We start from the raw sequence: 12,905 nt of genomic DNA on the forward strand, positions 1-12,905 counted from the left end.
ATGGTTTTCCTGCAATTTTGCACATTTGAGTCAGTGCCAGATGCAGTGAATGCTCTTAATAAAATGACAACAGTAATTTAGCTTTGTCATTTGAACTGGCACTAGCTACATGGCTCAAAAATACAGTATTAAAGCAGTTGAGTGTGTGTCGAGTCTAATTCTTTTTCCCATTTTCCAGAGAGCTGCATTTCCATTAACTTTGGGGGAAAATGCACTGGCAGATTCATTTAAAATAAGTTCAGCTCCACCCTTCCTATAAGTGACTTAGCCTACTGGATACAAATTAAGGCTATGGGATGGCTTTTCATTAGCTTGTTGTTTATTTGTATTTTTGCACTCCTAAGGTAGCATGACCAAACATAAGCATAACTGTAAGTCAAGTGATCTCAAAGAAGCTTAAAATTCTTGCTGCAGCATATGCTAACCATTACAAGATGCTTTGATGGAAGGATATTAAAATTACTGGTAATTGACATAAAATATGACAAAGTGTTTTAAGCTTTCTGAGCAAAGCAACACACATTACAGAGGAGCGGCCCCATAATGTAACTGATTAATGAAGAATTGCTCAGGCACATGCAGTTGATGTTATGAAAAATGAATTCTTTGTTGTCTTGCCGACAACCAGGCAACAGCAGCCGGAAGAAACTATTAATGGGAATCATTATCAATAGCAATATTTTCAAACTCTATTATGGCAATCAGGCAGGAATTTATTCAATAGATTTAGTTCATTTGGTGGTAATTGACAAATAATCAAAATTTATCAATGTACTTGCACACATTTCACTAACAATCAAGCAAAAGTGGTCCATTTACCACCTGACTTGATCCAAATTAGGACTAAATTGATGATCAATTAATCTTAGAAGGGGCAGCGTTGTATTTTGTAGAGCAGCAGCAGCAAAAGTGGCAAATAAATGGAGTAAAGACAGGAGATTAGTGGAATGAGCAGAAAGGAGCTGCATGCGCCACGGATCGCAGCTAATGAGCATGCAGCTGGATTACAAATAGCTGGATTTATGGAGTCTGTATAAAAACGACAACCTTAGGAAAAGATGGACTTTTTTTTCACGTCAGTCAAACAAATTTATGTGCATTGACTAATAGAGGCGTAGGCACCAATAAATAGGTAGGTTTGTCTTTACAATGTAATATTCTACAGGAGAAAAAATTCAAATATTTAGATGAGTCATGACTTGAATAATACTCCGGTATTTTTAAATACTGAATATCCTAAACTTTGAGTTTACATATATTCTTGGAAATGAGCAGGTTTTGATTTTATGAATCTGAAGATGCTCATAATTGTTTTACACAGGCTGGCAAAGGAAAAGCTTATGTATGAAAAAGAGGCCAAACAGCAGGAAGAAAAAGTTGAGAGAATGAAAGTCGAGGGGAATGATCAATATATGGTTAAAAAGCAGGTGAGTTTGCTTCTGGTTTTGTTTTTTATTTGAAAACTACTTTGTGTACATAACAAGCCTAAAATATGCAAATATTGATAAAATAAGACAAATGCTCAGGCGTACAGAATAAATTAAAAGTTCTTAAGTTGATCAGTTATTGAACCTTGTCACCTTCAAAGCTGCCAAGGAAATCATTTCTAAATATTTTAGTTATAGAAATTAGTTTTGGTGGGCCCATTTCACTGTCAAATCAATCAAATTTTTCCTTTTTGAATTTGAAAAACCAAGCTTAAAAAATATAAATAAAGGTATTTTGGCATATTGTTTGCAAGGTGTTGGAAGTGGTAATTAAATACTCAGCTGAAAGCATCTGTTTCTGTCTGTTTCAAACTATTAACACTTCAGTTTTTCATTGGTTTGTGTTTTTTTTTAGTTGGAGAACTTTTTTTCTAAGAATTGGTTCTAACTTGTGCAGGAACATTGGAATTGATTCTAGTTCACTTCATTTTCAGTGGTGATTCCTGTTGTGCATTAACACTTGTGAAACCATTTCTAAAAATTGTGTTCAGATTGCTGTAACTAGACCAAATTATGTAATTTCCCATCTCACAATTGACCTGTAATGGGTGTGTGTTGCAGATAGGTGCCTGAAATGTAAGATTTCATTCTTTTCCATGTTGGTATTCTTGACTGCGATGGCCATATATACATTAATTTCAGCATTGTGAAACTTTTGTGTGATCAGGATTCCTGACTCGCTTTGGTATTGCTTTCACAAAGGTAATTTAGTCCAGTAAAGGACAACTATTACAGAGCAGATGCTTAAAGGATTCCCATCGGAAAATATTTCTAAAACTTGATAGCAAAGCAAACTGTAGTTTATATGGTGAGCATGTAAGAAGTGGTGTGGGAGAGAGTGTGTTTGGTTGATGACTTGGGGCAGTAGGAAAGGAAATGCACCCTAAATGATTTTTTACTACTTGAGTGGAATGTTTTATAAAGAAGTGCCTACCTGACAAAGATAAAGCTTAAAAAGGATAATCCCACAAGGCTTCACTGTTGCTTAAGGCAATTTAATAGTTAGTGTTCTCTGCAGAGCAGAGTTTAAAACTTAGGAATTGCATGGTCACAGTATAAGCAACAATCCCAAACAGTTCTTGGCCTCCTCAGTTCAGTTAATGGCTTGAAATAAAAGCAGAAAATAGTGGAAACAGTTAGCAGGTCAGGCAGCATCTGTGGAAAGAGAAATTGAGTTAATGTTTCGGGTGGAAGATCCTTCATTAGAATGCGAGAAGTTCAGAGTTTTCCACTTCTGATGGAGTCTTTGACCTGAAACGTTAACTGTTTCTCTTTCCACAGATGCTGTCTGACCTGCCAACTGCTTCCATCATTTTCCCCTTTTTATTTTGGATTTCCAGCATCAGCAGGTTTTCTTTAATTTTCATTTTAAAAGTCTGGTTGACTTCACAAAGAGGAACATTCTTTTTCATATCATACCACTTAGTGATAGCTTCCCCATCTGAGAGAGAGCTGACCACCAGAACCTTGTAGGGTGATCTGTAATCAAGTGAAGAGTATGTGGACAGATGACATGCTTTCTTCAACCAGGCAATTAATCTTATCCAGAAAGACTACTGATATCAGCCATGTACCAAAGCTTTAGAGAGATTTAGTTTCTAAGATACAGCTTCTTAGAGTCGTAGAGCAATATAGCAGACATACAGGCCCTTCAGCCAATGAGTCCATGCCAACCATGGTGCCCACCCAGCTAGTCCCAATTTCCTGCATTTGGCCCGTATCTCTCCAAGCCCCACCTCTCCATGTACTCATCCAAGTGCTTCTTAAGTGATACTGTTGTACCTGCCTCAGCCATTTCCTCTAGCAGCTCATTCCATATACCCACCACCTTCTGCATAAAAAAAAGTTGCCCATCGGGTCCCTTCTAAATCTTGGTTTAATGATCACATTTTTCAATCAAATATATGGTACAAGCGATTGGTAAAGACAATAAGTAAAACAAAACTTACAGGAACCTCAGGCACACCTATCAATGTTACTGCTTTCGATATATTACATATTCAGTGTCTTCTCAGAGGTGGCATGCTTTACTTCTGAAAATGTGCTGTAGAAAAAGTGCTATTTACACCTTGTGTAAGCCATGTAACTACAGTTGAGATATATAGAGAAAATAACAGCATATGAGACCATTGGTGTAAGATACAAATTCAAATAGTGTTTTACTACTTTCTTATCCCTCTCCACCCACATTATCCACCACCCCAACACCTTCCCACGTAAACATACACTTTTTCCAGACTTGAGTATGGTAGTATAATGGTTAGTGAAATGGATTTATAAGCCACAGGTTGGAAGTTCAGATTCCACTGTAAATTGTGTACTTGCATTCTCTGTCTTTGGTAATTTCTATCACTAGAAGTAAAAACTTCTGAATTATCATAAAATTCCTATCTGGCTCATTAATATATTTTAGGAGAAGAAAATGGCCTTGCCTGGCAAGTTAAGACTACACGTGATTCAGTCTCACAGTATGTGTATAATACTTCTGACTGCTGAGGTGGCAAAGTGAACCACCCAACCATAAGCATTTGTTGCAAATTAATAAGAAGAAAATTAAATTTTTGGCTTGTTTTTGCCAAATCACCATTGTAAGGAATGTAGCAGGTCAAGGATGATGCCTAAAATGTTGCCTGCCACAAGAGTAGAGCATTTTATATAGTAAAAAGAAATTCCAGGTAACTTGAGATGGCCAATATCTGTGCTTAACTACCAGAAAAAATTATTTTTAATAATTATTTTTCTTTTACTGCCTTTGTTGTTAGGAAGTCTGTTTTTTCTTTAAAAAAAATTCTCATCTCTCTATTGCCTCTTGCACAAACTTTAATTGCTGCACGATAGCCAACCAGGACCTAAGCTCTGTCATTCCCTCCCTAAACCTCTTGGTGTCCCTTTTCCCCATTAAGATGTTTCTTAGTACCTGCCTGTCATCTACCTTAATATCTTTTTATGTGGCTTGTTTTGTTTGATAGCACTTGCATCTAAAGATGTATTATCACACTATAGATACTATATCAATGTGAGTTCTTTTGATCCAAAGTGATCCCACCTACTCAATGTATTTTAGATTCTTCTTTTAGTTACCACCATTGTGGTGTATGGTACTAACACTCTCTCTCCAGAATCTTTTTTCTGAATTTCAGGAATTTCCTAAGGAAAATCCCACCCTGACATATTTAGCCCTGTCTTGTCCACAATATGAGGATGTTTTTGTCATTGCCACAACAGCACAAAGATGTAGATTTGACTTTTATTTGTGGTATTCGCACCATCAGCTGAAAATTAACTTATTTTGCTGATTGGATTCACACCAACTTTAAAACTTTTATTTGTTGCTTACTAATCTGAAATACTTTGCCTAAACCACTCTGCCTTTGATTCTTTCTCAAATACCATGGCTACCTAAATATTAACATGCCTACAATCCAGAGTTGTATTATCCTATTTCAGGCATAATTTAAAATGGTGCTTCATGCTCATTTCACTGAGTATAGATACGATTTTTTTTCTCTGATACTGTTTGGATTTCTATCATTCTAATCTGTGTTAACTTCAACACAGATTAGAATGATAAAAATCCAAACCTGGAATGCACTGACAAAATGTTGTATCTGGTACATTAATTTTTTTTCCCTAAGGAACTCATTCAAGGCCCAGTGTTAAGGCTCCCTAGGTTTCACCAACCTCGAAGGACGTGGACAGTTTAAAACAGAATTCAGATAGGACATGAACAATGTGCCCACTTAATGTGTAAGTGACAAATCAAACCCTCCTCTGGTTGTAACCTGGATCAAACAATGGAACATATCATTACTTCCTATCCTTGTTACAATTTTGATGGGATACCTTTGACATAAACTCCCTCCTGGGGGGGGGGGGGGGGGCAGTGGGGCACGGGGGGAAGAGTGCAGTGGTTTAAAGACATCAAACTCACTTTATAGATGTTGCTCCTGCTATTCATAAGAATGTTTCCCTTCTTCATGGATGTCACATGGTTTACTGGGAGTTTCTTATGTTTACTGTTTGTTCATAAACTCTCTTACAAAACATGTCTTGAAAAATTCTCATCCTTTCAAATCTCTCCATTCCCTCTTCCCTTCTCTGTCTCTGTAACCTTCTCCATCTCTTCAAGCTTCTGAAATCTCTGCTTTCTTTCAAATCTGGCCTCTTGCACAAACTCTCCTTTGATCATACTACATTTGCTGGCTGTCCTTCCATCTGCTCAGGGCCTAAAATCTGGAATTTTTTCCCTCAACCTCTCTGCCTCCCCAGCTGTTCTCCTTTACTCATTTTTTTGGTACATTTTACGATGTTAAAGATGCTATACTAATATGGTACTTTTTTTCCAAAATGAGTCAGAGAGCAGTGGATGTTGTATACATGGGCTTCAGTCAAGCATTTGACAAAGTCCCTCATGATAGGCTGATCCAGAAGATTAAGGCAGATGGGATCCACAGTGGCTTGGTAGATTAGATTCAAAATTGGCTTGGCTATAGAAGACAGAGTGGAGGGGTGTTATTCTGACTGGAGGTCAGTGACCAGTAGTGTTCTGCAGGGATCAGTGCTGGGACTTCTGTTGTTTGTGGTGTATGTATAAATGATTTTGAATGAAAATGTAGGGCTGATTAGTAAGTTTGCAGATAACACAAAAATTGGTGGAGTTGTGGATAGTGAGGAATTTTGTCAAAGGATACAGCAGGATATCCATCAGTTGGAAATACAAGTGGAGAAATGGCAGAGTTTAATTTGGACAAGTGTGAGGTATTGCACTTAGGTCAAATATAAGAGGAAAGTATACTTGCACCCCAAGATCCCTCTGTATATCAATGCTCACAAGGATCCTGCCACGTACTTGGATTGTTTTCCTCTGAACCCTCGGAGGCTGAGGGGGTGACCTGATAGAAGTATATGCAATTATACAAAGCATAGATAGGGTAGATAGTCTTTTTTTTCCCCAGGGTGGAAATATCAAATACTAGAGGGCATGGGTTTAAAGTGAAAGGGAAAATTTAAAGGAGATTTATGAGCAAGTTTTTTTTACATGGTGGTGGGTGCCCGGAACCTACTGCCAGGGGAGGTGGTGGAAGCAGATACAGTAGCGGCATTTAAGACAGGCACATGAATAGGCAGGGAATGGGTGGGGGGGGGGGGGGGGGGGGGGGTTGGGTGGGAACGTGGATATAGACTATATGCAAGTAGATGGGATTAGTTTAATCTGGCATTTTGGTAGGCACAGACATCACAGGCCGAAGAGCCTGTTCCTGTGCTGTATGTTTTGTGGTCTGTGTATATTCTATGAGTCGCTTTGTCATCACCTATAATATCTGTGTTGTAGTTGATGGTGCATCTTTTTTTTATTAAGATAGTAACTTAGGAGTTCCTGGGAATTCTCCCTCTCTCATTCTGTTCCTCTTTTAAATTGATGTTCTGCACTCAGTATCAGTCCCAGCTACACATGTGATAATTCCATTCTGCATTAATCAACTTCCTGATTCTTGATACCTTTGAGTGGGAGCAATGAAAATCTTGCTGCTGCTTTCAATTCTGTGATGCCTTGCAAGTCTTAATGAGCAACTATAGCCACTTCCTCCAGCTCCATCCCTGTGCTTTCACCTGATAATACCATCAGCTTCTGTATCTGACCTCAAATGGAACCTCTCGCACCTCTCCTGCTAAAGCTATCACAAAGAAATTCGGATTCCTCATTCATGCCAAACACTACTTTACTCCTCAATTTAAATCTATCAACAACAATTTGCATTTATATAGGATCTTCAACATAGACAAACATCCCATTGAGAGAAAATGGAGCAGATGCCAAGGTTCTGATTAAATGAGTTAGGAGATGACTGAAAGCTTGGTCAAAGATATGCCTTTCAAGGATAGCAAAGCATGGAGAGGGGGTTTTGGAGAAAACTGAAAACTCCACTAAGAATGAAGACTAGGAAAAAAGATTAACAGGAGACAAAAGTTAGGAGACTGGAAGAGAGCCAAGTATATGAAAACTGAGGGAGCTGAAGCTATGGAAGGAGATATATATATCAAAAAGCAAGCAAGAGTTTTTAACTTTATTGGGGACATTGAGTAGGTGAAAATAAGTGAGGGTGAGCAAGTGTGGTTGTTGTGCATGCAGTTAAATTTTGGACAAATTAAACTTTATGGAAAGATGAGTAAAGCATCAAGTGGAGAGAAAGGCAGTGATATTTTCAGTTGTGATAAGCCAGATATAGTAGGTAAAAGTATGGACTTGAAGTCAATAATAACGACTGCAACCTTAATGATTATGTCTATTAGGTTTCAAAGATACTGAGTAGAAAATACATTGAATAGTCCCCCTATTGTTGTTAGCTGCAGGGTATTTTTGACTGGAACTGAGATGTGGCAAAGGGAACTCTAGTATTTCTCATTTTTTGATAATGATAACCAGCTTGAGCAGGTGGAGAGGTTACATTGTATTTGGGAAACTGAATATTGTGTGAATTTTTCGGGATTCAGCCTGTACGCTGATAGAAGTGATGCATTTTCTGTTATTAACCGATATTATGGGAAAAAATATTGGAGCTTTGTAAACAAAGTAATAGTATCTTAGGGTCTCCTGTATACTTGTTGATCTATTGTACAGCTATATTCTGTTTTCTGTTCATGCCTCAAGTGCAGGCTTTTTATGACTTTCTTTAATTTATTTTAGACTAGGGTCAAACACTTACAAATTTATATGGAATTAGCTGCCGGAGGAAGTGACTGAGGCAGGTACAATAGTATCATTTAAGAAGTACTTGGATAGTTACATGGAGTGGCAGGACTTAGAGGGATACTGGCTGAACGCAGGAAATTGGGAGTAGCTGGGTGGGAGTTGTGGTTGGCATGGACGATGGGCCGAAGGACCTGTATCTGTGCTGTATTACTCTATGATAGAAAGTGTTAAGTATTTTGTCTTCTAATCTTATTAACAAAGCATTTATGAAAAGTTTTTGTTTTGCAATGGTGCTTTTCTATAAATTGGATGAACATGGGTGCTTAATTAGAAGCATCACTTTCTGAACGGAAGGAAGGTTATAGCTTTAGATTTTTATTTACACTTTATCTCTTAATCTAGCACATAACTAAAGCCCTTTATTGATACAAGTATAGTATTATTATGCTATTTTATTCTTCACTATAGAATAATATGCCTGTATCAGGCCATTTTGAGGTACTTTGTTGCAGATGTATCATAGAAGCAAATTACAATATCCTTTGAAATCAATGAAAAATTGCTTTTACCAAATGAGTTTGAGCTAGATTAGTAGTGAAGGTAGACTTCAGTTATTGACCTTGGCAGCTAAATGTCTGTAATCTGTCTTCATTACTACTGTTTGCATAATGTCATTAGACTCTTAGAAGATTTTTGGTTGGCTTGTAGAAGTACAATGCCTGTTTTATGAATTTTATAAATACAGTTGTGAGACCAAGTGTGCCACTTATGTAAAGAGATTTATTTGGTTTAATATGATGTAATATAATTGTTTAGTTAACAACTTAAAGTCCTGCTGCTCAATTGCTCAGTTTAGTTAGGTTTGTACAGATTACACTTTGCTACTAAAATATACACATATATCCATATCTTGATGTACATAGCATGGCAGAACTGAAGGGAGGAGAAAGGAGTTTTTTTTAAAAAAAAAAGGAAGAGAGCGGGGGCTGCTTTGTTATTACAGATTGATTACTTTTGACACTTCGTCCGTATATAATCCTCCCCTCTAGAGATCTGAAACAATACTTTACCCCTACAAACTGAAATATGAAACGAGTAGGTTGACTACTTTTTTAACATAGTAGTACCTAGCTCAGAGAAATTAAAGGGAAAATAATAGAAAAAAGTCAATCGAAGGAAGTCATCCCACCATATTGTCTTCAATTTTTAAACAACACAAATCTGCCAAAATATAATCTGAATAACATTATTAGAGAATGAGGAAGAAGATTACTGATGGTAAAAATATCAAAACCTATTAAAATTATGTGTGCATGCATGTGAATGTGCAGGTATTCTTTTCCCTTTTTAGCTCCCTTATCTGCCCCCACTGTGTTTTAACAGCCATTTAGAACATAGATTTTTAACTAAGTCTAACATTAATTTAACAGATATTGGGATTTTGGTTAACAGAATATATATACTTGGATGCATACTTAAAGCACCAAATGCTCTGACCATAAAGCAGTGTAAAGCCAATTGTGTAACTTGCATTTCAAGTAAAGTGACAATTGAGCTAGGAATATGACTCTTGATCTCTCTATCAAAAAAAGAAAATAAACTCTCTCTTTCTTACCCCCCCCCCCCCCCCCCCCCCCCCCCCCCCCCCCCCGCCAAAATAATGTTCATCCTTCTTAGTGTCAGCAGTCTTCTGTGCAAATTGATTTCTTGGGTGACTCATGCAGGAGAAATGCCAACAGTTCCCCTTCCCCTGATTTTTTTTGTGTGTATGTGCCACCAAGTCCAGGATTCCCCTACAAACCAATGTTGGGTGCTATTAGGCAATTTTCTGATAGTACAATGACATTGGATTCCTTGTGGAATCTGTTGGTAAGGTTCACACTTGGGCAGTTTCCAGAAGGTAGCTACAGCACAGAAACAATAATAGAGTAGAATGGCTGCCACGGGATGATGTTATTAGAAAAAGTACACTTGAATTAATTGATGTCTGTTGAACATTTTTAATTGCTTAGAAGTATTTATGAACCTTTGAAATGTTTTAGGAAAATTTTAAACTAAGTAAATACTTAGTAATCTTTGAACTGTTAATTGATGTTTAATAATCTTCGAATGTTTCTGGATGTTAGATATTCAGAGTTTTTGACAGGTTTGACAGCTGGCCACATTGGGTGTTGGTGGATTCCATGGCTTGTCTGAGTGTCAGATTTTTCAATTCTTTCTGGGTGAGACTCATTCTGCAACTCATGCCCTCTTACTCAGTTCACTGCTCTTGTGCAGACCTTGTTCTTCTTCAACAACTTTGCATTCCTTGTGAGCCTTCAGCGGCTGATCATTAAACACTCCCAAGTTGTGTTCTTGCTACTGCTCCTGCTTTATTTGGACATCCATCTATAAGAATATAAGAAAAAGGACGGGAGAAGATCCTCCAACACCTTGAGCCTGTGCAGCCATTCTATGTCTGATGAGATCCAATTTCTTGCCATTCTCTATCAGCCTCAACTCCCCTGCAGTTTAAAAATCTGTCTACCTTTGTCTTGGATGTATTCAATGCTACCCTCCACAGCTCTCTGGGGTAAAAATTCTTAAAGATTCATGGTCCACTAAAAGAAGAAATCCCTCCTCATCTTGCTCTTAAATGGGTACCCCCTTATATAAAGACAGAAATTGCTGGAAATATTCAACAACTCAGGTAGCATCTGTACAAAGAGAAACCAGAGTTAATGTTACCAGTTAAAAACTGGGAAAGAAGTTACAACTTAAAACTAACTGGTTTTCTCTCTTTCCCAGTTCTGACAAAGTGTCTTTGACCTGAAACTTTGTTTCTCTTTCCAAAGATGTTGTTTTACCTGCGTTTCGAGCATTTTCATTTTTATTTCAGATTTTCAGTATCTGCATTATTTCATGGGTAACCACTTATTTTGAAACAATGCCCTGTAGCTCCCCAATCTCAGTTTCTAACCTGACAAGCCCCCATGGAATCTTATTTCAATAAGATTATCTCTCAATCTTCTATGCACTAACAAGTATAGACACAAATTTCTTCATATGTCAACCCCTTCAACCCATGAATCAACCTCATGAACCTTCTCTGCACTGCCTCCAATGTAAGTATATCCTTTGGAGACCAAAATTGTTCACTGAGCTCCAGGTAAAGTCTCAGCAGCATATTGTAAAGTTGCATTAAAACTTCCCTTTTATATTTCAGTACATTGCAATAAAGGGAACATTCTATCATCCTTCCTAATTATTTGCTTTACCTGTATGCTAACTTTTTGTGTTCGTATATCAAGACTCCTAGATTGCTTTGTACAGCAGCAGTGTGCAGTATCCTTCGACTTAAACGATATTCTATTTTCCTATGCTACTAAAAATAGATAACCTTGTATTTCCTAGCATTATTATTCCATCTAGCAATTTTCTGCCCATTTACTAAACCTATGTATATATCTTTTTACTGACTTTTTGTGTCCTACTCATAATTTGCTTTTCACCCTTTCTTTGCATCACCAGGAAAATTTGACTAAAATAGGTTTGCCTTCATCTAAGTTATTAGTATTGATTTGAAAGAGCTGAGACTCCTGCACTAATGCTTGTGGCACCCCAAAAGGTATAGCTAACTTGCACGAAAACAAAACAGTTGTATTGACTTCACTTTTTTTGTTGTGGAGTAGACAGATGTGCCTTCTGTTACCTAGCCTTGGATGTATACTATACTAGTTCTATCCCTTATCTGACATTACTCCTTTATGAACATATCTACTTATTTAAGACTGTGTACAACCTTACTAAAATCCCTTAGATTTATTTGCATTTAATAATGATACCATCTATAATCTTCTGCCAACTGAATAGATTAATTCAATGGCTTTAAATTCCGACTAAAGACAAATCATCTTGTTTGCTTTGTTAATATTAGCAGAACATAAGCATGTTAAATATTGATATCCATTTGGATCTTCAGATTACAAACCAATCCAAGGCAATTTCTTGGCAAAGGATACTGAAGAATTATGGAAATGAAGGTTATTCATACATCTAGGTGGGCTCTGCCAGATGAATTGCTTCATTAAAGTTTGTTGTATGGTCTTTGTGTCATATGCTACCACACCAGTAGATGGCAATTTTTGCACCATGTATATTCTTACTGGGTTGTAGCTTGGGATTTATCCCTTATCATTGAAAGACATTTTTTAAATTGTTATAAACATAGGACTTTACTTGACAAATATCAATGGAAAAATGAATGTTTATTTCCAAACTGGGTATAACACTATGCACATATCCTTTAATGCTTGTCAAATTACTTTAAAAGAGACCATCTGCTTAGTCCTGGTGTACAGAATCCTAATGACCTAATCTAATCCATGTGTTGGTCTTTATCACACAGAATACCTTCTTGTAATAAACATATTAATTCTGATTTCTGAATTTTTAAGCTACTTTCTCTATTTTATTATATAGTATTCTTCGTATAACTTCAAGATCATTGATTAACAAAAAATAATGAATAGTAAATGAACCAGCACAATCCCTCGGAAGATGCTCATCAGTTCCCAATTTGAATCTTTCAATTGGTAACTGCTATTTTACGGAATCTCACCCATCTCCAAATTTTGTGTATGAGCCAAGAGGGTGAGCATAGGTAGTAGTTAAACTCTGCCACCATATACATTCTCCAGCAAGAAAGTACTGATCGCAAGTTTTTTGTTCTGTAACTTAACCCAGTA

General features: G+C 37.0%; 1 protein-coding gene across 1 annotated transcript in view; it reads left to right on the forward strand.

Moving 5' to 3' along the window:
• The window catches only part of tbca (tubulin cofactor a), a 49,530-nt gene that overhangs the window by 25,474 nt on the left and 11,151 nt on the right, over window positions 1-12,905 (forward strand). The window contains exon 2 of the mRNA XM_052019842.1: window positions 1,322-1,427. Coding sequence (XP_051875802.1) covers window positions 1,322-1,427 — 106 coding nt within the window. The remainder of the gene's footprint in view (window positions 1-1,321; window positions 1,428-12,905) is intronic.

Source organism: Pristis pectinata, chromosome 7 (assembly GCF_009764475.1).
Source record: "Pristis pectinata isolate sPriPec2 chromosome 7, sPriPec2.1.pri, whole genome shotgun sequence".
Lineage (NCBI taxonomy): Eukaryota > Metazoa > Chordata > Chondrichthyes > Rhinopristiformes > Pristidae > Pristis > Pristis pectinata.